This window comes from Podarcis gaigeae (assembly GCF_964106915.1).
Source record: "Podarcis gaigeae genome assembly, chromosome: 3".
In the NCBI taxonomy this organism is placed as follows: Eukaryota; Metazoa; Chordata; class Lepidosauria; order Squamata; family Lacertidae; genus Podarcis; species Podarcis gaigeae.
This window is the reverse complement of record NC_139680.1, coordinates 7,902,731-7,929,067: the sequence shown is the minus strand read 5'-3', so window position 1 is coordinate 7,929,067 and position 26,337 is coordinate 7,902,731. Positions and strand designations below refer to the sequence as shown.

General features: G+C 41.5%; 2 protein-coding genes and 1 long non-coding RNA gene across 5 annotated transcripts in view; 1 reads left to right on the top strand and 2 right to left on the bottom strand.

The window, feature by feature from the left end:
* Positions 1-14,526, top strand: part of PPP3R1 (protein phosphatase 3 regulatory subunit B, alpha) — a 40,010-nt gene extending 25,484 nt beyond the window's left edge. For all 3 annotated transcript variants that reach the window (XM_083730765.1, XM_083730767.1, XM_083730766.1), the window contains 5 exons: positions 1,281-1,320; positions 4,506-4,682; positions 9,037-9,096; positions 10,847-11,031; positions 12,402-14,526. In XM_083730765.1, coding sequence (XP_083586891.1) covers positions 1,281-1,320; positions 4,506-4,682; positions 9,037-9,096; positions 10,847-11,031; positions 12,402-12,449 — 510 coding nt within the window. In that variant the 3' untranslated portion in view covers positions 12,450-14,526. The remainder of the gene's footprint in view (positions 1-1,280; positions 1,321-4,505; positions 4,683-9,036; positions 9,097-10,846; positions 11,032-12,401) is intronic.
* A 285-nt stretch (positions 14,527-14,811) lies between these two features.
* LOC310840748 lies at positions 14,812-15,776 on the bottom strand. Its single transcript, XR_014562084.1, has 2 exons — positions 15,729-15,776; positions 14,812-14,964 (listed from the first exon to the last, which is right to left on the bottom strand). It is a non-coding gene; the product is annotated as an uncharacterized lncRNA (long non-coding RNA).
* Positions 15,777-16,283: 507 nt separating this feature from the next.
* Positions 16,284-25,530, bottom strand: PNO1 (partner of NOB1 homolog). Its single transcript, XM_083730834.1, has 7 exons — positions 25,303-25,530; positions 21,082-21,231; positions 19,850-19,933; positions 18,278-18,338; positions 17,650-17,767; positions 16,966-17,036; positions 16,284-16,566 (listed from the first exon to the last, which is right to left on the bottom strand). The coding sequence occupies exons 1-7, from the start codon at positions 25,501-25,503 to the stop codon at positions 16,499-16,501; spliced, it is 753 nt and encodes a 250-aa protein (XP_083586960.1). The 5' UTR covers positions 25,504-25,530; the 3' UTR covers positions 16,284-16,498.
* Positions 25,531-26,337: the final 807 nt, after the last annotated feature.

Here is a 26,337-nt window from a genome sequence, read left to right as displayed (position 1 = left end):
AGAACCCCAAGAGTGGTTTAGTCATGCTGGCCACATAACCCAGAAAGCTGTCTATGGACAAATACTAGCTGCTTTGGCATGAAAGGGAGATGAGCGCCACAGCCCCATAGTCGCCCTTGGCTGGGCTTAACCGTCTAGGGGTCCTTTACCTTTACCTTTTTAGCCCTGGAAAAAGAGCACATCTGAGGATTCAGTTAAATCAAATGATTACCTAAATAGAATTATTTTCAGGAGCCAAGAGCTCGTGTCTTTTTCTTTTTTTGTTACACGACTACCATGAACTCTATGCATTCTGCTCTGACTCAGCTGAAAGGCTACTGTATTGAACATTTATTTTTCTAGAAAAAGAGGTGCTGGAACTCACCATGAACACCTCCCTTGTTCTCTTATAATGACAATGGCACCCACCTGAGAGGTGTTGGAACTCAGTTCTGGTGAGTTCCTGCTGAAAACAGTTCTGGAAATGTCATAATACAATAACATCAATCTAAGTCATTCTCACAATGCACACATTGAAATAAACAGGCTTGTTACTGCAATCCATTGATCTCTGTGAGTCTACTTTGAGTATTACCTGGTTGGCTAGTACTTATAGTGTTTCAGGGTGTTTTTTTCCATATATAGCATGTAAAATCTTGATGTATTTAGACTTGGACCTGTTCTGTTCTTACATATTTTATATGTAAATTGATTTAATATTTTATTAGGAATTTTATTCTTAGCTGCTGATGCTTTTCCTGGGAATAAATTCAGTATATCAGGAATTATTATTTATTATGTTTCTGTCCCACTTTTCCTCCCAAAGCAGCCCATGGTGACAAACATCAAAATGTTAAAGCAATGCAATTTTAAATAAAAAATAACCATGTTAAAAATATTTTAATATAATCATTTAGAGCATCTAAAAACATTTAAATAATACTGTACTTCACAGTTACTAATTTCAAGGTTACCATATCCAGTAACTTTCAGGCATCAAATGCTTAAGTAAACAGGATGTTTTTGAATAGTCAATAATGAGGGATACAGCTTAGCAGGAAGGAGATTCCACACACAGAGAATCACCTCCAGGAAGGCCTTGTTGCAGGTCTGTGCCAACAAGGCAGCAACCAGAGGTGGCACCACTACCTATTAATGACTTAGAATGAAATTTCTGGTGTATGTGGTTTTGGAAATAAAAACAGGAAACAAAAATAGGTATATAAAAGATTATTACTTAACTTCACAAACGGTCTATCAAGGTGCATTTTTAACTGTGTTTCCCCACCCTTTTTTTCCAGGGAAATGAGGCAAGCTACCCACTGGAAATGTGCTCACATTGTAAGTTCAAACCTACGTTAGCACTTTTTTCTACTAAGCTATGATTTGAAGGCTCTATATAATGTAATTGTAACATCTTTATAACTTATTTCGTAATTGTATGAAGTATGTCTTAGTGCAGTTTTTAGTTATTGCGTTCTTATAATGTATGCTTCTTCAGTGAATGCTTGGGGTTGAATCCAACAAAGTTTGTGCACAAGCCGAATGGAATTCCACTTGCACAGTAAGATGTCCTCACACTTCACAATCAATTTCAAAGGGTAGGGGATTGAACAGATCTTGGTGGTGTGGCGGGAGCGGAGCTGTGTGTGTGTGAGAGGGGAGAGGGAGATGAAACCCCATTGTGTAAGTGGAAGTACGCTTGCACAACATTGAATTGCACCCTTGCGTATTTATGGTAGAGTCTAAACCAGCAATTAAAAACCCATGCTAATGTGCAGAATGTGCATCTATTCCAGTACATCGTGTGTCATGCTAGCTGTTCAGCCTGAGACCTGTGAATGTATCTGCCCTCCACATAGAATCATCTTGCCAGACAGGGCTTCCACCTCACACGGAGACACACTTTTCTCCCCAAGGACTCTTCCCTCCCCCTGCTCATGTTGACACCGTATGTTTCAGCACACACACAACAGTGTTAGTAGGGCTGTTCATGCCCCCCCCCCCCCATTTCAGTATGGATTTGGTAATCTGGATTGGCCCTGGGGTGATCCTGACTTGATTTGAGATGGTGATCAGGAAAAACTAATATTTGCCAATCTAAACAAAAAAGAGAGACAAGACAATAAACTAACCACTGCTAATAGAATGAGGGCCTGGTAGTATAGGAAAGAATTACACACACCAAGAGAACAGCTGTGCTTTCCAAAATAGGGCCAAATTGGAGGAATGTGTGACACTGCCCTAAATAAGATAAGACAGACAAGAATTATTATTTTTAAAATAAGAGGATGGGACTGCTGGTTTTCTTCCATCCTTTCTTTCCCCAATCAAACATGGGTATAAGGCTTGAAAGGACTAGAGGAAACTCAGACAAGCTGAAATATTAACAAAACCACCAAACTAACTGATCACCAACTTTTTCAAACATTCTTATATTGTGTCTGTTCAGAATTTAGGAGACAGTGAATTTGGGCTTTCGAATAATATCTCCTTTTACTCTAGATCTCGGAGGCTACCGTTAGCCCATGCATAGCACAAACTGGTTACACAGCCCCGGTTGTTAAGCTAAGACACCCTTCTGGGTTTCTTGAATATGACATTGATTCTATGACATAAGAATGTAACTAAAGAACAGAACAGTTTTATTGGGTACCTTTTCAGTCTTTAGCCAGCAGGCCCAGCTCCTTTGAGTTCTCCCACTTCCCAATCTATCAAAGATCCACTTTTAAATTGTAAACCTTTACAAAAAGGTTACATCTTGCCTTCTGTCATTTATAATCACAAAGTTGCACTATCTAGGTTTCAAGCATCTGCACTGGTTTCTTGTAGTCTTCTGGCCTTGATTCAAGAAGTTCTACATACTGAGGGGGATCACTTTCTTTTCCTGTATCCTGACACAGTCATTGAAATGGGGCAGTTTAGAAGCGAATTGGTGTGCAGAAATGCATCTTTCACAGTAATTCCTACAATATTCCTATAGGCATGGCTTATCTTCTTTTCACAAATGGTGGTCTGCATAAAATCAGTGAATTCATTATTATGATTTGATTTGAAACAAGAATTAATAAGTTGTATCTTCATCATAGTGGTTACTCCTGCACATCAATTTCATAAATTTTGAATATACAAAGAGGTGGGCGGTTTCCTAGCTCCAAATTACACTTCAACTTTAGACACCTAAAGCTGGGTGTCTTCTGAAGGCAGTATGAGGTTTTCTTTATTACAGCAGAATTGACTGACTGCATTTGACAGCCCTTTTAATTATTTGCATGATACATTTAATCTTTTTAAAAATGTTATGTAACTCTTATGGGAAAATTCCAGAATAAAGTTCTGCTAGAATTAGTACTCTGACCACATTCAGACAGAGCAATCTTAACCCTTATCTAGGGAATGATTGGAACAGCTGAGCCACACCACCATCACATTCAAAATTCTGGGTAAAAAAGGGGGGGTGTTTTGAGGAGTGGTGCCAAGGTGCAGCAGAGGGACCCAGATCAGACCCCTTTTGACGGTGAAGCATCTCCCCCCATCATTAGTGAGCATGGGCTTCATTTTACCCCCCAGAAACAAACACCAGAGGGTTAGAATTGCTCTCTCAAACTACCTTTTTCAATATGAGAATTCCGTGTTTTCTCACAGACACATTTGAATTCTGTTCAAAGGAGAAGTAAAACTGTAAATATAAAGCATTTTCTGCAGCCATCGTTGTTTACAAACTGCTATATGGCAGGTTTGGGTTTGTTTCCCTGTTAGATGCATGGCAGGTAAAGCTAAACTGTTTCACTCTGCCTTTCATTGAGATTGCAACTTTTCAGGTGTTGATTTCTTGTAACAGTTGTAGTTTAAACAAACTTTTAAAAATTGATTGGAATTTTGATGGAATTTTTTTAGCCAGACTTAGAAGTTTTTCAGTACTCATGCAGAAATGAGGTCCTGGAATGAGACCATGCCCATCCTATCAATCAAGAAAACAGATTTGATTTTCTTCTCTCCTGCAGAAAAGACAGCTGTGGTGAATTCAGTTCAATGCAATCTAAGCTAGTATCTGAATAGCACCTTTTGTATTTCTACCTAATCACAAGGAATTGAAATTGATACAAGATTTAAATGATTGAATTTCTTTTTGAATGATTATTAGCTGACTCCTTTTTGAAGATCCTGGATGATGTTATATACGGTTTAACAGAGCGAGTCTATGATAAAGCAGGATGGATGTTTATATAGTTGAGCAGCCATGTGACTAGAATTAGCTAGTATTATCACTCCTTTGAACATTTGAGTCAGCATACAGTAGTTTATAGTGAGCTGTAAGGTTAAATGTGTCATGGCATGCCCTGTGAAAAAAGGTGAGCAATTTGAATTGGGAATGTTTAAAGCTAACCCTTTTGTATAGAAGTATGTAGAGTTCCTATATACTTTTAAAGAAATACCACTGCATTACACTAAGTCATTGCTTCATATAAAATAGTACAGTGAACTGTTTCTAACAATATACTTTTTTCTCTTTCCTTCCACCCCAGTTGATGCAGATGAGATTAAACGATTGGGAAAGAGGTTTAAAAAGCTTGATTTAGATAATTCTGGCTCTCTGAGTGTGGAAGAGTTCATGTCTTTGCCTGAGTTACAACAGAATCCACTGGTACAACGAGTAATAGATATATTCGATACAGATGGGAATGGAGAGGTAGACTTCAAAGGTAAGAAGCCATTCTCTCTGGATATATTAAATTTAATATGTGAAAGCAGTGTGTTCACACACTTGGACTCTAGTTAGAACATTCTGCTGAAACTTGGCTTTTTGGTTTTTTCCAGTGCAATCCTATACATGTCTGCTTTTTTAGTCCCATTGAATTCAGTGAGACTTACTCCCAGGTAAATGTGTGTAGGATTGCAGGCATTGTTTGAATTAGTACATCCCATAGAATATGTGTGATAATTTGGTTCTTTGCTTGGGAAATGGTTCATGAAGTAAGGAGGAGGAAATGGAATAGTCACCATTTTGGGGTACTATTTTGTGAAATTTATGTTGCTGCTCAGTTGTTTGGTGAAGGACCTCTAATTTTCCAAGTGCATAGAAAGTTGTCTTTCCTATAGCATTATAGGGAACATACCAATTTAAATAATGGTATTATGTAAGATCATTTCCCTTAAGATCTAACTTGTGACTAAGGCTGCAGTTTTATAACATACTTATGAGTAGTCCCTTGAACCCAGAGGGGTTTGCTTCTGAGTAGGTAGGCATGCATACGATTGTGAATGCCGACAACTTATGTGAGGCTGTTAACTGCCAGAACATATTAAAAAACTTATTTTGGCTTCCACTTACTTAGGCTTGTTTGAAGAAAGTCATAATCCAGCAAAAGTTCAGCAATTTTTTTCCTGTTTTAATGGGAGGTATTTTAAACATATTCTTGATTCTCCCATTAATTCAATATTACTTAAAGGAGCTTTACTTTGGCTTCATGGAGTCCTAATTTGGGGGATATATTACATGACAGAAACTCAGCTCACATATTTGGCTATAGTAATCTTCACTAGTTATTGCTTGTCACTACAGGGTTTGACACACAAAATTTAGAATGTGAACATTGAAGCTCTTATTTTAAATTCTAAAATTGGTCACTATCTGACCTTAACTAGGATGTGAATTTCAAAAACATAAATAGCTGCTCCACTGAAATACAATTTTTCTGCAAACAATGGCTGGATCTCGTGCAGGTATACAGATAGTGGCTTTGATAATTGAAATTTGAAATTTGAAATTGATAATATGCAATTCATAATCTCATTGTAGTAATCATCACTTAATGCCCTTGTTTCCTTTGTCAAATCTTAACTCTAATTTTTCTGTTTGCAGCATAGGTCCTAAGGGGGCAGGGTCTAGGAATGAGCAGCTTTCCTTCATACTAGTACTGGCTCAAGTTATTACCCAGAGTACCTGGGTAATGTGGAAATCTGGGGCCTTAATAGGATTATCCTTTCACCCATATGCACATCTGAACAGTATTATTCATACATTCTCTCTCTCCACCCCCCCCAAACAAGGGAAGTGAAATAATAATAACTTGGAGTATATTTTATTTTAAGCATTTATATTCCACTTATTTGCACTACCAAGACACTTTGGCCTCCTGAGATAGGGTTGTATCTAATAGCACCTTCAAGCAATGAACTTGATCCTTCAGGAGGAATGCAACGCTATCCAGAACAGAGCACACAACCATTCCCAAATGAGACAAACAGTTTAAATAAAACTGGAAGCAATACAAAGCAAGGAGTTCAGGAAGTTTTCTCCCTTAAGTTTTAAAGGGAAAGCATGCCAGGTACAGTAAACAGTAGCCTCACATTTGAAGATGGGTCTGTCTTTCCTAATACTCTACAACTAGATATTCCAGTGAGCACAACCCAGCTATACTGATTTGTTCTGCCTGAAGATATTCTTCTACCCAAGAAAGTATCAAAGATGTGCATAACTACGGAAGCCCTTTAGTTGTTATGTTCTTATATTGCAGGACACTTACATTTGAATATTTTAAGTCACCACCTACTTTTAATTCAGCCTTGACATAGTTTCAAGTTTTTGGATAAGGTTAGGATTTGCATTTAAAGTGCCATTTGTGTGCAGCTTTTTAATGAAAAGCCACAATATTACAAATTAGAAGGATGACTTTAGCACTTGAAAACTACATTATGTATGTTTAATAGTTAGAGGCCTGCTGCTCACATGCAGTTTTTCTACATATTTTTACTGAATTTGACTGATGCCAAACTATAAAAAAGGTAAAGGTAAAGGTACCCCTGCCCGTACGGGCCAGTCTTGACAGACTCTGGGGTTGTGCGCCCATCTCACTTAAGAGGCCAGGGGCCAGCGCTGTCCGGAGACACTTCCGGGTCACGTGGCCAGCGTGACAAAGCTGCATCTGGCGAGCCAGAGCCGCACACAGAAACGCTGTTTACCTTCCCGCTGGTAAGCGGTCCCTATTTATCTACTTGCACCCGGAGGTGCTTTCGAACTGCTAGGTTGGCAGGCGCTGGGTCCGAGCAGCGGGAGCGCACCCCACCGCAGGGATTCGAACCGCCGACCTTTCGATCGGCAAGTCCTAGGCGCTGAGGCTTTAACCCACAGCGCCACCTGCGTCCCCTGATGCCAAACTATAGTGACTATAAATATATGCTTGTCTGCCTCCCTTCTTAAAATGTAGAATATTTTTTAGCTTGAAGGGAGTAGGTGAGGGACTTAGAAGTCATAGCATCTGAAATGCAGTCAACTTTGGTTGGTTTCATTCTTTATTGCCACCTCTTATATTTGTCATAATATCAAGCCTCTAACTGTGAGTTGGAAACTTTGGGTGCTTTTAGTTGGGGGCGTTACCTCAAAAACTTCTTATTCAGATCCAATTTTTGAGTGTACAATGGGCACACAATTATCCACACACTCTCATTCTTTCAGTCATGATGTTCCTTGCTTTTACACCACCGGCCATCCATATGAGTGGGCAGAGCTTGATGAAACCATATGTAGACTGCTTTTCTGTGATTCCCCTGCCCTTTGCTAACTTTTTTTGTTCTGGTCATGCTCAGATATTTCTATCCCTGTGCACAGATACCTTAAAAAGAAATCCAAGAAGTACAAAAGAGCACAATTGTGAACATATAAGCGTTAGCATGTTCCACAGTGGGCAAAATGAAAGCAGGGGTGTGTGTGGAAGGGGGGGAATGATTTCCATTTGGTTTTTCTTCATAAATTAATACTGAGGTCTTGTCCAAGACTATTAATTTACCTAACTAAGGCTTTTTTAGAGGGACATGGGTGGCGCTGTGGTCTAAATGACTGAGCCTTGGGCTTGCCGATCAAAAGGTCGGCGGTTCGAATCCCCGTGACGGGGTGAGCTCCCGTTGCTCGGTCCCTGCTCCTGGTCACCTAGCAGTTTGAAAGCACACCAAAAAGTGCAAGTAGATTAATAGGTACCGCTCCGGCGGGAAGGTAAACAGCATTTCCGTGCGCTGCTGTGGTGTCGGTGTTCCATTGCGCCAGAAGCGGCTTAGTCATGCTGGCCACATGACCCGGAAAAAACTGTCTGCGGTAAAGCGAGATGAATGCTGCAACCCCAGAGTCATTCACAACTGGACTTACCTGTCAGGGGTCCCTTTACCTTCCTTTTTAAGGCTTTAAGAAGAGTGATTAAGAGGTCTTTCACAACACTCCACTATATTGTTTTGAAAACTAAAAATGAGATTAGTCTCTTAAAAGTAATCCCCTACATGCTTTGTAGAGCTCATGAGAGAAAAGTTGCTTTGAAATTTGCCTTCTGCAGGTGGTAGTTGGTGGAAATAGTTAGGTGCATCAAAACAAAATAGCTAGGTTATGCTCACGTGAGGAGCAAACAGAAGTAAGGGTATGGTGATAAGGGGCCACTGAGCAAAACATTACCAGCATTTGGTGAAATAGGCCACCAGCCTGAAACCACACTAGCAGGGACTGTGTATATATTCTCTGCAGAATGGAAAAATGGAAATCAAACCAAGAAAAACTATGGACTGGCATTTTAAATTACTTTGTGTGGACACTGCAAAAAGTCTATGGCAGCATCAATTCCTCCTGAAAGCACCCTATACAGTGGTACCTCGGGTTACACGCACTTCAGGTTACAGACTCCGCTAACCCAGAAAAAGTGCTTCAGGTTAAGAACTTTGCTTCAGGATGAGAACAGAAATCGTGCTCCGGTGGTGCGGCAGCAGCAGGAGGCCCCATTAGCTAAAGTGGCGCTTCAGGTTAAAAACAGTTTCAGGTTAAGAACGGACCTCCGGAACGAATTAAGTACTTAACCCGAGGTACCACTATATATCTTAAATGAAAGCTGAGATTTTTATGAGTATTGTGAAGCCCATAGGACGCTGTAGCACACAAAAACATTGACCAACCGAGGCAGACCACATTCAGGATTGACTTACTTCGAGAGAATGCTAGACATGCATTACTGAAGTCCACAGGGGGGAATTGTATGTTATGTAATATGTAAAATATTTTATAAATGTTCTTCTTGCCTTTAGAATTTATAGAAGGAGTCTCTCAGTTCAGTGTCAAAGGTGACAAGGAACAGAAGTTGAGGTGTAAGTATCAGATATTTCCTTAGCTGGCAAATAAAGTTTGCAATTGGGCAGTTGGGGAGGGGGTGGATAAGAAAATCATTATTGAGATGTCTGTTCTGTAATAAAACAGTAAGTACTTTGAAATAACTTGAATATCAATTGAAAATCCTTAATTATGTGGAGAATGGAAAATTAACATACTAAATCTTTTGTACAGTTCAAGGTGAAATACACAGGCTTTGTGTTAGGAGTTGGGTTTTTTTTGTAATTGAAAGTACCTTAGTGGGTGTTTTAGATCTGTAGGTGCATCACTAAAGCTTTTCTGGCCCTGTTTGTTTTTTACATAATGAAATACTGTGCCTGCAAATATTTTGTCATTTGCCAATAATAAAGCATAGAATGATTTCTTCACCCCGCAGCCACCCATATAGATATACACCCCACTAGAGAATTCAGACTTAAAGCTGTCCTAGCATATAAGGCTTTATCAGTTTCTCCTTCCCTCTGAAAAGCTGCTTCGTAGGGTTGGGGAACCCTCTGGAACAGTGGGAGGTGGTATCGGAAAGCACGTTAAAGTGCAAGTAGATAAATAGGTACCACTCCGGCAGGAGGGAAATGGCGTTTCCGTGCTCTGGTTTGCCAGAAGCGGCTTAGTCATCCTGGCCACGTGACCTGGAAGCTGTACGCCGGCTCCCTCGGCCAATAAAGCAAGATGAGCGCTGCAACCCCAGAGTCACCCATGACTGAACAGTCAGAGGTACCTTTACTTTTACCTTTAACAGGTAAAAATTGTTTTCCCAGATCCTGCCTGGGAGCAGACGGGGCACTCTAGATCAGGGGTCAGCAAACTTTTTCAGCAGGGGGCCGGTCCTCTGTCCCTCAGACCTTGTGGGGGGCCGGACTATATTTTGAAGAGAAAAAAAATGAATGAATTCCTATGCCCCACAAATAACCCAGAGATGCATTTTAAATAAAAGGACACATTCTACTCATGTAAAAACATCCTGATTCCCAGACCACTCGTGGGCTGGATTTAGGTGATTGGGCCGGATCCGGCCCCCGGGGTTTAGGTTGCCTACCCATGCTCTAGATCCATCTCAACATGTTTAGTTAGAACTAAGACCCACTAATATATGTGAAACATATTTCCAGCTAATTGGGTTTAGGGTTTCAACCAATGTAACCAACTCTGAAAGGGAGTATGCCATTCACTTTGTAGCCAGACAATTACGGTGACATTGAAGGCAAATTATACCAGTGTTTAGGATTGAAATGGCACAGCTGATCTAATAGAAGCTATTTTTTCATATATCTGTGATACCCGATATGGCTGTAAAAAGACAAGATGTCTAGAAGAAGTGTGTAACACCGATCTGCAGTAAAATGTTCCTGTCAAGTCTCTTCTTCACTCTTCCAAAGAAAATATAAATTTTAAAATATAAATTTTAAAAAATACCTGAAAGAAAGTTGATCTTCTGTCTTTGGAACTTCACTAAGTGGTGAAAGTAAGAGCCTTGGCTTCAATTAGGAAACTGAGTGAATGGTATAAATAAATGCTATAAATAAATACTCACTGACTTAGCTGCTAAGATAAAGAATGATTTATGAACATTCAACTGCTCAGAAGTTATTAAACAATCAGAATAAGTCTGTTGTGTTAATAGAAAACAGTGCAGAAAAGGAGAAAGGGTATCACCAGCGTGTGAGAGAAAGAAAACATTGAATGGACCACAGAAGTCAAATTTGCTACTGAGCTTTTCTTATCTTGCAGTTGCTTTCCGTATCTATGACATGGACAAAGATGGCTATATCTCCAACGGGGAGCTCTTCCAGGTTCTGAAGATGATGGTTGGGAACAATCTCAAAGATACCCAGTTGCAGCAAATTGTAGACAAAACCATAATAAATGCAGATAAAGATGGTGATGGAAGAATATCCTTTGAGGAATTCTGTGCTGTAAGTTCATTTTTAGTAAAATATGTTTGTATATGCATTTTTCATTTTCAACTTTGCCCTTGTAGATGATGTCGTTATTTCCTAGAAAATAACCCATTTAACTTATTCCATTGTTTTCTTCGACATTCGTCTTCAATTCTTTACAGGATAATGTATTAATTTTGCTTTAAAACTTTCCCATTTTAAGTCTCCTTATTGACTCAGCTGTCCTCTGGCAGTTCTTTTCATTCACATCATATGGGCATTCTGGAGAGTTGACATAATTATCCTCCTGCTACTAATTTGATTGCTTCAGTTATCATAGATTAAAGCTTCCCCACCTTCCCACCTTCAAATGTTTTAGGTCTTCAGACGTGAGGAAAATTAGGTTGGCCTCAAGAATCTGTTGCAAAACTTACTTGTAATTTCATTCTGTGCTAATTATACCCACTTGGTAATTGCCTGATGTCATTATGACACGAGGTGAGCAATTTTTCCTCTGCTGCGTGCAAATCATACTACAAAAGGAAATACAAGCCAATCGCAGGCTTGAAGTTGCTGCTCAACAGCTTGATAGGCTGTGACTCCAAGCCAGTTGCCTGTACCATGTTCCCATGGAGAACTCAAGTCGTACAGCCTGTCCAGTGGGCTTGAAGTCTCGACCTGTCAGCAGATAGGCAGTGGCTTTAAAGCCCACTGGAGTTCCTCTTGCCCCACTATGCACAGTCCGCTGCCTGTGGGGAACTCTGTAGCCTAGCTGTCCCCAGGCTTTCTCTCACGGCTGATCAGCAAGCCTCCATTGTCAATGCGCAACTGAGAACACACTTTTAAGGCTCCCAGTTGTACACTGGCAACAATATCTCTACCTGCCCCACACTTGATTCTGTGCTAATTATACCCACTTGGATTAATATGTTGGCAGGTGGTCATTTTTTAAAAAAATTGATATCGTTGGCCAAATTGGCACCCATATAAGGCCCAGTTAGGCCCACGAGCCAGACCTTTAATGTCATAACTGTCTTGCATACTGTTTTTGACTCATTACTTCGGGTTGTAGCCAAGGAAGCCATTGTTTCGATGGAAAGATTTCTGCTCATGCACAGAACTTTGCCTCCCTTTCCTTCTGCCCACACAAGCCCTGAAGGGTTGGGGGGAAACCCCAGAGCAGATTTGGGGTGTGCGCACTGGAGGCATGTGGGAGGAGAGGGAGGTATCTTTGCATGAACAGAAGTTGTTCCACAACTACAACCCTGAATTTATGGAAACGGACCTTTCTTGAGATGAGAGCCTCTTTCTGTGAAGATCAGATCAGAATCAGTTGATTTAAATTACCAGCCGATACTCTACTCTCTTGCGAATTCTCATATAATATTCTTGTATCAACATTTCAGGTTGTAGGAGGCCTAGATATCCACAAAAAGATGGTGGTAGATGTGTGACTCTTTAGGACACCACCCAACACTTTTGCTTTCTTCTCCATCTCTGAAGATCTGCTCAAGACGTCCAGCAACGCTCTCTGTGTATTTAAATGGAAGTATTTTTCTCTGTGAAGCCACATTTTCCAACATGAGCCTCATGAAGCCAACTAAGTGTTATTGAACTTTTATTCTCTCAATAACTCAAGTGTAGCACTTTAAAGTCTGAAGGACAGCAAGATGGAAAGAGCATATCAGTGTGGTGGAGAAAGGGAAGGGGGTTGGCTTTTTAATTTATTTTTCTCATCTTTTATAACAAGAAAATATCTATCTATATATATGTGTGTATTTATATATAGATATATATGTAGCTTTCTATATGTAGTAGTTAAGTGGGCTTTAATTTAATATACTTGATTCAGAAACAAAAATAGAGTACAAAGTGCCAAGCAGAACATTAACAGTTCGATATATGGATATACATCTTTACTTTTATGTCACACAGTTTTATATATATATAGTAGAAGAATGTAAAGTTTTAAATGGTTGTTAGGTCAACTCTTTCCTTTTTCCTGTGACTATTTCAAATATTTATATATTGACTGGCAGAGAAAGCATTGTTTCCTGTTAATTTCCCTAATTACATTTTTGTAAGACAGGAAACTGAAGTTTGTTTATATACCTGTTGATATATTACCAGGGACTGCATCTTTGCTCGATAGCTCTCAGTACAATTCTACTTATTAGGATGAGAAAATGTAATTTAATGTTAATGCCAAGAACTAGTCCTTGTGTGCAAATAGGATTTAAAAGTTGCTTATGGCCATTTCATCCCTTCACTTACTAAATGGATGCAGTTGCACATAATATACCCTTAGTAAGCATCAGCTGTGATCCATTAAGTCTAGATAGAACAGTTGAAAGTATTTGCATTTGTTTCTCAGCACTTAGCTTAATTAAGAATTTAGAATTAACAAGACAATTGTATAGAGTTCCCATTGCACAGTGAGACTATAAAACCTTTCTTGCCATTAAGTTATGTCCCAACCATATAGATTCTTTTATGCATTTAATGTAGTAGTTCCAAGTTGCATAAATAAACTGGTAATATTTTATATGTGTGTATATAGGATTATTACGGATATTACGGGGGAAACATTAACCAATGCCATAGGGAAGGAGGAAAGCTTCGCTTTATCTAAATTTATACCTCTTGTTCTTCTCCAGCATTTGGAGAGGGGTCTCTTCTTTTTTTTTTCTAGATTTGTCCATATCATGACTTGTAATGGATAGTAACTTTATATGTGTGATATAAAAGTAGCGAGCCATGTTCTACAACTTTATATCATCCCTTTCCTTTTCTGCAATGGTACTATTGGCTAGAAGAAAAACATTCATTCGACTTTTAGGATAGCGCACCCTTTCCTGTGTAGCAGTTTTTCCTATTTAAAAGGTTTTATAATTGGCAATGGAAAGGGCAGGTTGTATGGACTTAAATCAGCTGCCTGCCTGCCTGCCATAGCTGTTCCTTCAACTGAGTGCTGCACATCATGGGCTCTGTCTGTGAGAGAGAAATCCAGGTGCTTGGTGTCCTTGCATGACATGAAGTTTTGCATGTAGATCGATTTGAAACGTTCCTCTTGTTTACATGATTTGCATAATTTAAAACGATAATGTTGCCAAACTTTGGTAAATGTTAAAAACAGAGAATCTCCACTACATGTAACTTTCTTCCTCTGGATCAGTCCGTGGCTTAGAATCCCAGCCAGTGGTGGTATCTGTTCCAGTGTCAACTGCCATGTGCTCTGCTTCAAGGGGGAACTAGTCTTTTGTGAATTTTTTGTACATAAGTATTTGTTACAAACATTTTAGCAAATGCTTTCTATTTCTTAATTGCTTGTGCATATCCTGGCTGGCGTTATAGAAAAATAGTGCTAACATTACTTTCTTATTGGGGGACGAGCCTTTTTTTTTTTAGTTTGTGTGTGGAAAATGTGTTATGTTGAATGTTTAGATTTTCCTCTGCATGCTACATCATACACTGTTGGAACTATAGGAACCTTCATACTGTATGAATAAAAAATAAAATATTTGAACTTTACCATAGAATTGTTGAAGCTTCTATAGAACAGGCAAGTAAACGCAAAACTAAAACATTTCCCCTGATTTCAAGTTTAAAATGCCAGTTTATGTGTTTATGCATAAATCCCAAGCAGTATTTGACCACATAATCAGTGACAGATATTCAGCTGCCTCTGACTTACCTTCTTGGGATACTACTGTGTTAGTCAAAACTTCCTGAACAAAACTAACTTGTAGCAAGCTGGTGGAGAGATGTAAATAGTCTTACTAATAAGACAGTGGGATGTAAAACCTTAATCATAGCTTCAAGTGTAATTTGGACTACAATTTAATGCACACACACACCGGCCATCAATACTGGCTTGGATGCAATGACATTCATGCATGAGTAGAAAGCACTTCCTAAATGCAGAATAGGACACATTTCTCCTGAGCCACATTACCGTATTTTTTTGCTCTATAAGAGGCACTTTTCCCCTCCTAAAAAATAAGGGGAAATGTGTGCGCGTCTTATGCAGGCGGGAGGCTGTCGGCACTCCCTTTAAAGAGCCGCGTGGAGCGTGTCCGCGGCTCCTGAGGGCTTTTCCCGAGGAGGGAGAAGGGCTGCCCTTCTCCCTCCTCGGGAAAAGCCCCCAAGAGCTGCACACACGCTCCACGCGCTCTTTAAAGGGAGGGCGGCTCTTGGGGGAGCCTTAGCCGCGCGCAGCCTCTCCTGGGCAGGGGATGGAGGCTCCCCTTGCCCGGGAGAGGCTGCGCGCGGCTAAAGCAGCAGCCACGACAGCAAGCGGGGTCCCGCTGGCTGTTCTGGCTTAGCCACGGGTTGAAGTCTCCGCAGGGGAGCGGGGAGCCTCCATCCCGCTCCCCTGCGAAGGCTTCGTGCGGCTATCCCTGGCTTTTGCACGCTCTGTCCCTTCCCCCACCTCCCAGAAAAGCCCCCAAGAGCTGCGCTCCCTTTAAAAGAGTGTGCGGCTCTTGCGGGAGGAAAGCCAGTAGGGTTGCTTTTGCTGAAGCCAGGAGGGCAAGAGGGATTGGTGTGCACCGATCCTGCTTGCTCTCCTGGCTTTAGTGGTAGCCCCGCAAAGTCTCCTGAGTGGAGATGGAGCTCTCCCTCTTAGCTCAGGATGCTTTGCGTTCCTTTCTTATTTCTTGTTTTCCTCCCCTAAAAACTAGGTGCGTCCAATCTTCCGGTGCGAAAAATACGGTATATAGTAGAGTTCCAACACTCTTGACTGGGCTTTTGAGTTCGAAGGCCTAAAGACCAATTTCAGCATCCATGGAAAAGCAGTTTGCACCCCAGGGGGTACACCAAAATGAGTGATTTCTGTACCCCTCAGCATGGTAACCAATCCCTGTTAGAACAACTTAAACTGTGCTCAGTATTTTACATAAAGCTTTTAGGGGAGTGTGAGTGAGGTGATGCAAAAATGAGTATTCACTGTCTTGTCATTTAAAGCCCGGTATCTTTAGTATTCACAATACTTAAACTGGGGTGTGAAGAATTATTGTAGGGTAGCTTATCGGGTGCATCGTGTCCTGTTAAGAAGAGATGTAAATTAGCCATCTAATGCATTGTTTAAAGCGGTCATAGCCCAAATACAGTAAACAGACTGTGGCTAGTTTCTAATTTGAGGGGTATCAGTGGTGGAGGTGAGTTTCCATGTCAACACACATCTCACTGGTCCAACATCTGCTACCGAACACTGCTAGGATACAAGTACTGTTGTGGGACCGCTGCACAGAATTATCAAATTGGACATTCACGTTGAAACACTGAGGTGTTAGGCAAGTTGGCTATAGCAAAACTTTTGCTTGCCATCTTTATTACATATGCTCATCAGACAATATGTCTGCTGGAGAACAGAGTTACACTCTTTCCTACACCCATGTTGGAGCCAAGAGTTGCCACAGGCTTTTTTCTTCAGTCCCACTGTTTCTGTATACGAGTCCTTGTACAGAAAATCCATTTAGCTTCAAATCCAGCATTGTTCATCTTAAAACCTTTCTGCTGCTCTGCTGGCCACTGCTCTAATATTGCCATAAACCTTTGATGGAGGACTTCCTGTAGAAGAAAGCAAAGTATTAGTACTGCTGATAATGAAATTCAGCACTTAAAATGAAAATATAATTGATACCAATATTGATCTTACTAGATAATAAAAAATAGATAAAACCATGAGTACTAATGTATTCAAAAGAAGCCGCTTTCAAACAATATTTAGAGATGCGTAGCCCTGTAGATAGTAGTACAAAAGCTGCCTCTGAACTTAATTTCCTTCTGTATGGGTACTAATGGTTATACCTAGCTCTTACTACCATTCCGGATTATTAAAGTCATAAGCAATTATTTCTGCTCAGAAATTTAGTGTCTCGGCCATCAATAGAAGCAAAGCCAGTTAAAAGTCCTAGCCCAAAGCAGGGCTCTTTAAATCCAGATTTCCTTTTGTTAAAAGAGGCTTACCTAAGATGAGGTTGCAGATTGCTGTTCGTGCCATTTTAATATTCTGGAAAGACCCTAAAATATGAATTTTCCTGTAATGAAAATAAGAAGTTTTACTTTACATGTGGAATGTACAGTATTTAGGAATATTAGACTAAAACTTGAAAAAAATATTTTTAGTGACCCCAACGGGCCAAACAATCTCACATTGGTAGAATCGGCACCTGACTGAACTGTGCCTCCATAAGGAAAGATTTCAGTCATCTATCTAGATGCTCAGCCCTTTCCAAATCCTAAGCATTAAAAGTAGCCATGGCATCGTATTGTTCTCATCTGCTTCATTTCAGATCCACTTTGCTGCACTGCATGATAACCACACCATCTACCGTAGCACACCGAGGGGGGCGGCAGCGGCGGCTGAAGAATCCATCTTAATTGGGGCTAATCCATTCTTTACTTAGTGCTGTATCATGAGGAATAATTGTCACAAGAAAACATACACAGCTTTTTGAAATTGAGAAAATATGCCTAGAGGTTTCGTCAGCTGCCTAGTAAATGATGTAGCCAGATAGCATCTTACTGCCTATTCAGGGTCCCCTACAATCACTTTTAAAAAGACTTGTCCAGACAGAACGTTGCACGGAAAGTACACCAATTCATATTCATACCACAAGAAAATGTTATAGGTTACTGGATTATACTTACGAGTCTGCAAGAACTATTCGTGTTCTGGTCACATTTTCAATAGTGAATTTTGTTTTTCCTCCTTTCCCAGCAATTCTTCCTATTGCTCTAGAAAGATGATCTCCTTTTAACGGCTTGACTAAAGAGAAAAGGTCAATGTTACTTCATCGTACACATTTTTCCAACCTAGTCCTAAATAAGTTTGTTCTGGGCTCAATGAATGATATGGGTGAATGTGATGTTGCACAACTAATGCTCAGTAGCTGTGAACTGAGTTAGTCTTTTGAATAGGAGATCATTGAGAACCACATGAGAATCAAATACTTTTAAATGTTTATTCCAAAACGAATGAACAAATTGGAGCAAGCTATTTGAAATTAGTAACACTTAGAACTGTTAACTGTTAAAACTAAGGCTGCAAGCTTTAACAGGGAGATCAGGCAACTAAAGTTAAGGACACACACGCTCTGCAATCATTTTATGTGTTGTTATAATAGGGAAGGAAAATGATACTTAAAACAGCCTTTCATTTTAATAGTGAGCAGCAGCGTTTGTTACTAGTGTAAGTGCTTACACATCCCTCAGTCACTGAAAAATGCACCTATACTGAGGTTTTGAAAACATAAGACCTTACAAATGGAAGACTCACCATCTGTTACTTCAAAGGATTCCAGAAAAAGGTCATCTAATCTGATGAGAGCAAGTGCATCCTGGAAGAGAGTTGTGGAATTTGAAACTTTGTATAAGAAACAAAAAATTACTTCTCAAAAAAACAGTAATCTTACAGGGCAGGCACAGGACCTAATTAGGGACAGTATGAAAATTAGAACAGAAAAATAGAACTGACTGGCAGCGGCTACTGAATTTTACTTTGTGGCATGGCGAAAATGGGTCACCTGATGTGGGTGACATTCGGTGATTGACAGTCCTGTGAAAATGGCTCATAGGGGGTTGAAGAACCCAGGATATAAAGGGCAAGGCAATGTCACAACAGCAGGTGTGATGGGGACTACTTCCTTTGCTCCCCCAATCTGTCCTATGGGGTTCCTCTGTAGCCTTCTTGGACTTTACCGACTGGTGGGGTCTGTGTTGCTCCCAGACGGGAGGAAGGAAGTCAAATGACACTGAGGTTGATTCAGAGAAAGAGTTTATTCTGCTCTCCGGATAGCAGAAGGCACTTGCGTGGTCAGTCCACAGCAAGTCCAAAAAACCGAGAAATTTCATGCAGTATATATATCCTCCAGGCACCCTCTCCCCCTTCCCCAGGAATCCAGGCACGTCAGCTTGTACACGTAAGTTGACATCCATGACCATAAACAGTTGTTCCTGTTCCGGCACTCTTGACCATAAAAGGTTGTTCCTGTTCCTATACTCTTATCTTGGGGCAGGAGGTCACCAACTCCTGGCCCCGTTCCTGGGTCTCTTGTCAGACTTGACAAAGACTCTGTGCGTCTTTGTGGTCAGGATGTAAGATAAGACCCAGACATGCCATCCCTGCTCTACTCGGAACTGGCAAGGCCACTCATTGCCGTCACGGACTGATAAGGGCTTTGAGCACTTGTTTATACAGCTGAGTTTTCTGTTTATACATTGACTCAAGAGCTCAAGTTAATGCATTTTAGAAATGCTCCCTTGGAGAAGGAAAAATGTGAAGTTTGGGTCCCGTGTCAGACTGACTGCACAGAAACCCATTCCTTCGCCTCAACCCTTAAACAGATTTTTTGGGGGGTTGGTGGGCATGGAGAATGCAGGAGGAAGAAGGGATGTCTCACTACCAAAAGCCCAGTGCATGGAGGACACCACAGTTGGCTATCATTTGTAGCTTTTAAAAATACAAGTTCCACAACAGGAGGATTAAGGTATATTAGCAAATATTAAGGAAAACTTTCCAAAGTCAATATTAATCTGGTACTTTTGCTCCTATTTTTAAACCATCACCTTTGTTTTAAAAACCTGGAAACATCCACTCTGGCAAAACATAGTCCCCTTTTGACTACAAAGCACCCCAAAGAAAACAGCTTTAATAAATTCTAAAACAGAAATTATACATGAAAGTCAAGCATGCAGATCTCAGTGCATGGATGGCTGGAACACAGCACAACAATACAAAGTCAATTTCTTCATTTGGATAACAGATTGTTAAATCTCCATTGTTCAAAAGACAAAAGAAATCCTTTACCCTATGCATGCCAGAGAATCTCTTTAAAAACAAGTAACTCACCTCAACTTGAAATCCAAGTAGAAAAGCTTTCACAAAATCAACTGCTTTTGTCAAAGCACCTACGTCTTTTGTTTCTTTACAAGTCTAGAAGAGAAAATAAGTTGTTAAGGTTTGGGCAATAGAGCGCTGGGAGATTTAGTATACAAGCTGCTCTACTCTACATCATTCAACTTAAAAACCAAGCTCTGTGTTTCCATTAACACAAAGGCGACTGACTACCTGTTCCTTCCTCCTACAGAAGCATATGCTGACAACTCCCAATGGTCAACTTCACCTTAATTTTACCCATTCCTAAATCTGTATTATATTTACCCTTACAAAAACACTCTGCAACAATACATAATGATTTTGTAAAGTCATTCTGCACTGAAAGTTTTATTCCGCATTGAAAGTTAACTCTCCATGATGAATGGCTCAGATCTAAGTTGTTGTATCTTTGCGTTACTAAGAAATAAGTGAGGTTCTCCTGAGATTAATGGAACTTCCACAGCACTGATTTATCCACTAACCTCAATGACTCTGCCCCAATGGCTTCGTTATTTAATTTAGCTAGTTAAACAGGAGAATCCATTCTGTCTGGATTCGGCTTTATCCCCTGCAACTGCTCCAATGCCAGCCACCAAATGGCACTGCTGAGACTATAGTGCTTAAATCCAGCCCACTACTACCTGCTGAACTTTTTCACTAGGAACTAGGGCCTGACCCTGTCTCCCACCCTGCTTTCGTGTCACGTCTTTTTAGCCTGTAACTGCTGTGTGAGCCCATTTCGGCTAAAGGGGCAGGGGGACATGCTTTCATTAAAGGGCAAATATTAGGTCCTCCTACTTTACAAAGCACCAGATGACACGACATGGGAAGAGAAGCTGCTCGATTGCAGGCAGTTCTCATCCCAGGGCCAAAGACCTCATACAGTAACTAGCACCTCCCTCTCTGCTACCATCAATTCTGCTCAACACATTCTGGGCAGCAAAGGGCATGCTGAATTTGGGACAGCCAATTGTCTGCTTGTGACTAAATTTGCCCCTTAACTCATAGTTTAATTAGAATGGACATGGGATTAGTTCAGCAGTCAGGTTTTCAAGTCTTTCCTATCTATCAATTATTCCTCCTGGCATGAGGGGACACAGGAGAAAGGAGAGGGGTAGCCACAAATGAGCATTGTGCCCCTGTGCACACTTTGGTCACAATGGCTTACCATTCTATGTTCTAGGAAAACACATCCTACAGCTCACCTTTATCTCTACGTTTCTTGTTTTTAAATTAAACCTAATTTGAAGCTGTAAGTGTTCTACGATAGGCGTAAAAATTTTCATCCAGTTTTCTTTCAGAGGTGTGTATCTGTTTGGTGGTACAGAAATTTTCCTCACTTCACCTTTTCCACCCTATAATAAAAGACCAAAAAAGAAAGAAAGAAATGTTGGTTTTAAGAATTTTTATTATATTAACTGTACACTTCCCTGATAAAGCTTTTTTTTTAATGCAGTATATAAATTCCTATGTGTACAAATAAATAAGATCCCTTTGCACCAGAATCTAAATTGCATGACAAGTATTCAATTCAATGATTAGCTTAATGTTTTGCTTTCAATAACCTTAGGAAAACTCTGGCTAGTAAGCCCAGTTGACTTATTTTTGCTAGAAACTTTTACTTTAAGTCTGATAGGTGTTGTTGTTCAGGTAACCAAGTTTATACTGACCTAACAAGCAGTACAGAAACATATAAGGAAAATCATCCCATAACAGTATAGTGAAGACAGAACTTATTCAGAATGATCAAACAGTGTTGAGAAACTAGGCTGTATAGCACAAGTTTAGAGTAAACATAGTACCTGCTACCACTTCCCCTACCTCTAACCAAGATTCAGGTTTGGGGAATATTCACATACTGAATGCTGAATCCTTCCAAAATTTTCAACCATAATTTGTCTCCCTGCAACACCCATGAATTCAGAAATGGGGAGGCAGAATAACAGCAAAAGCCTAGCCAAGAATTTAAGTTTTGATCATAACCCACTGAGTGACCTGCATTGGCCAAAGCAGGATTTGCATCAGAATGCAGAACCAAACCAGTCTCAGAAACTAAGAAATATAAGTTAATCACCAGGTTACAGTTGCCACAACATACTGTTTATATATTTTAAAGAGAAAAAAATCAAAGTGGTTTACAACACATTAAAACATCAAATAAAACAATCAAGAATAAAATAAGGACAAGATGGCCAAAGATCAGCCAGCTGGCAGCAGTGTCTCTTGATGCTGGGGCATTTCTGAAGCAGAAAACACACCAGCCAGATGGAGATGTTCATTGCCAAAACTGGCGACAAGACATCTTCACTTGTTGGTAGCAAATGGACCCACACCAGTCGCAAAACGCAACTGAAGCCTGTGGAATTTCAAGCACTGAACCAAATCAAGGTCTAATCACAGTACCCCGTGTCAAGTAATTCACTATGATACAAGTGCCCATTACATCTCAAAACACAGAATCATAGAATTATAGAGTTGGGAGGTACCCAGGGGGCCATCTATCTTTATTATTGAATTTATATACTGCCCTTTACCTGCATGTTGCAGGGCAGTGCACAGAATAAAATCAAAATATAAAACCACAAAATACATAATCAAAATAAAAGCAGCAACAACCTAATACGCTCCCCCCACAAAACCCCACATTTTAAAAGAGGATAGGATGTCCGTCAAATCAACCAAAGGCCTGGTTAAAAAGGAACGTTTTTGCCTGGTGCCTAAAGATGCGTAATGAAGGTGCCAGGCGAACGTCCCTGGAGAGAGCATTTCAGAGATGGGGAGACTGTTCTTGTGTTGCCACCCTCCAGACCTGTATGACTCCTGGCACAAGGCGGGGTGGGAAAAACCGACTGTACTTCACTTGAAAATGATAGTTGCACCCAGGACTTGCAATACCCAAAGATTTCCCATAACATGATCTAAGATCTTCTCGTATGACCATCGTGCAGAAAGTGTAGTGCAGTGACGAATGTTTCCTCTTCGAAAGATCCCATCAACGGTGTCTCTGAAAAAATTTACACATCACTTGGAAAGACCGGCGAACTAATTACAGATAGGTAGCCGTGTTGGTCTGCCATAGTCAAAACAAAAAAAATTCCTTCCAGTAGCACCTTAAAGACCAACTAAGTTAGTTCTTGGTATGAGCTTTCGTGTGCATGCACACTTCTTCAGATACACTGAAACAGAAGTCACCAGACCCTTCTATATAGTGAGAAGGTGGGGGAGGGGTATTACTCAGAAGGGTGGTGGGAATGGGTGATTGGCAGATAGCTGTGATGAGCCTGTTGACGACTCTTAACGACTGCAATAGGTCTTACAGGAAAAAGCAAGGGGTGAGAAGGTGAAAAGTGGCTTTGTCATGTATAATGAGATAAGAATCCAATGTCTTTGTTCAGACCAGGTCTCTCCATGGTTTTAAGTTTGGTGATAAGTTGCAATTCAGCAGCTTCTCTTTCCAGTCAAACTTTCCAGGCGAACTAATGCCAGTGTACTGGAAGAAGCAAAGATCACCAGTGTCGAAGCAATGATTCTTCAACATCAACTTGTTGGACTGGTCATGTTGTGCGGATAGCTGATTGTCGTCTTCCAAAGCAACTACTCTAACTTAAAAATGAACTGAAAGGGTGCTGGTGGTCAACAAAAAAGGTTTAAAGACTCTCTCAAGGCAAATCTAAAAAAAAGTAGTATAAACACCAACAACTGGGAAACACTGGCCTGTGAGCGCTCCAATTGGAGAACAGCCTTTACCAAAGGTGTCATGGGCTTTGGAGACACTCAAACTCAGGATGAAAGGGAGAAAAGTGCTAAGAGGTAGGCAAATTTGGCACACCCTCACTGTGATAAACTTCCGCCTGGAAAACTATGTCCCTGACAACAAAGGTCCGTATAGTTAAAGCTATGGTTTTCCCAGTAGTGATGTATGGAAGTGAGAGTTGGACCATAAAGATGGCTGATCGCCAAAGAATTGATGCTTTTTAATTATGGTGCTGGAGGAGACTCTTGAGAGTCCCATGGACTGCAAGAAGATCAAACCTCTCCATTCTGAAGGAAATCAGCCCTGAGTGCTCACTGGAAGGACAGATCCTGAAGCTGAGGCTCCAATACTTTGGCCACCTCATGAGAAGAGAAGATTCCCTGGAACAGACCCTGATGTTGGGAAAGATGGAGGGTACAAGGAGAAGGGGACGACAGAGGACGAGATGGTGGGACAGTGTTCTCGAAGCTACAAGCATGAGTTTGACCAAACTGCGGGAGGCAGTGGAAGACAGGAGTGCCTGGTGTGCTCTGCTCCAGGGGGTCACGAAGAGGCGGACACGACTAAACAACAACACTGTGGAAGGACATGTGGGTTCAGAATCGGCCTCCACAGTCACTTACGGACTCGCTGTTAAGACCATGTTCATGGAAGACAATCTTACTCGGCTACAAGCGATTGCCAAAGAAGTAGAAGTAGAATATGTGACTGGGGCAGGCATTGTGACCAAACAAACATGGCTGGTTTGTCTAACGCATAGCCCCTCCTCTCCCCAACCAGGTATGCCCTGGTCCCTCCCCAAAAATTATCCAGAGTCTTAAGGAAAACCCCAGAACAAATTCAAGGTGAGAGGAGCAGAAGGAGGGGAGAGCAACCCATTTTATTTGGGCTAGGGAGATGCTATCTGGCTACGTGATTTACTGGGCAGCTGACGAAACCTCTAGGTACCGTATTTTTCGCTCTATAACACGCACATAATTTTTAGAGGAGGGAAACAAGAAAAAAAAATCTGAATGAAACAGTGTTTGTATCATTTTGGTGCTTCATGCTGCGGCCACAGACATGTGATTTGACGGCGAGTTTGGGGTAGGCCAATGCAAAAATCCTGAGAATCCATGTGGATCTGTGCTTTGTAACCACAGCAACCGAAAACAGCTTTTACAACTTTGTAAACAAAGCAACCGAAAACAGAAGAGGGTGGGCAATAAGACCCTGAGGCAGAATGCAGGAAAGCAGCAGCCTCCTCTCTGCAGCGCATGATCTGATTTTTGCCCCTGCACAGGGACCAAATATTCGCTCAATAACACACACAGATATTTCCCCTTACTTTTTAGGAGAAAAAATGTGAGTGTTATAGAGAGAAAAATACAGTATATTTTCTCAACAAATATATAAAAGGACTAGGGAGGGCAGGGTTCGAATCTCCCCCTCAGCCATGAAGCTCACTAAGTGACGTAGGGCCAATCACTACCTCTGAGCCTGACCTACCTCACAGGGTGATTGTGAGGAGGAAAACCACGCGAAGCCCCTTGGAAGGAGCACAGCTCTGTCAGCGTGGCAAATAAATACGTCACAGAAATAATGACGAAGCCAGAGGCGGGACGGGGCCCCTGAGCCGCCCTCGCAGGGCCCGGAGGGCCCGACGGGCCGCGCGAGCCTCTCCCCGACTCACCCCGAGAGCCTCTCCGCGGAGAGGGGGGAAATCCGGCCGCTTGAGGGGCGGAGGGCCCTCGCCCGTCTCCATGGCGCCTTCCTGGCGCTCGCACGCGCGCCGCTTCCGCTTGCGGACCCGCGTGAAGCCTTCGCCGGCAGCCTGCGCCTCCATGGCCGCGGGAGACTCCGCCACCCCGCTCTCGCCGGCAGAGCCCTCCATGCCGAGTCCGCGGGACACGCCGAAAGGAAGGGGCGGGGGCCGGCGGCCTCGGGAAACGTCATCACGCCCGCGACGTCACTTCCGCCGCTCTAGTTTCCCCCTTTCGAGCTCTCTATCATCTTGCGGCCTCCTTCTCTCCCCCCCCCCCCCATTGAATAGTAGTAGCAATAATTAACGACAACAATAGTAGAATCATGCATGTCGAAGAGACCATGAGGGTCATCTGGTCTAACCCCCTGCAATGCAGGAATCCGAAATAGGGCTCAAAAACCCTGAGAGTCTCTTGCGCTACCAACTGAGCTATTAACCAGGCATAGGCAAACTCGGCCCTCCAAATGTTTTGGGACTGCAACTCCCATCATCCCTGACCATTGCTCCTGTTAGCTAGGGATGATGGGAGTTGTAGTCCCAAAACATCTGGAGGGCCGCTTTTGCCTATGTCCGCTATTATCTAACAACAACAACAAGCAGTACAGTACATCCAATGTCTACACCGATCTAAAAGGGGGTATATACAGTGGTACCTCGGGTTACATACGCTTCAGTTTACATACGCTTCAGGTTACAGACTCCGCTAACCCAGAAATAGTACGTCGGGTTAAGAACTTTGCTTCAGGATGAGAATAGAAATCGTGCTCCAGCGGCGCAGCAGCAGCAGAAGGCCCCATTAGCTAAAGTGGTGCTTCATGTTAAGAACTGTTTCAGGTTAAGTACGGACCTCCGGAACGAATTAAGTACTTAACCTGAGGTACCACTGTATGCTGAATGAGGTAACTGTTAGGTGGATTTTTAGCTGGTTGACTGATTGAACCCAAAGAATGGTCAGTAATGGTG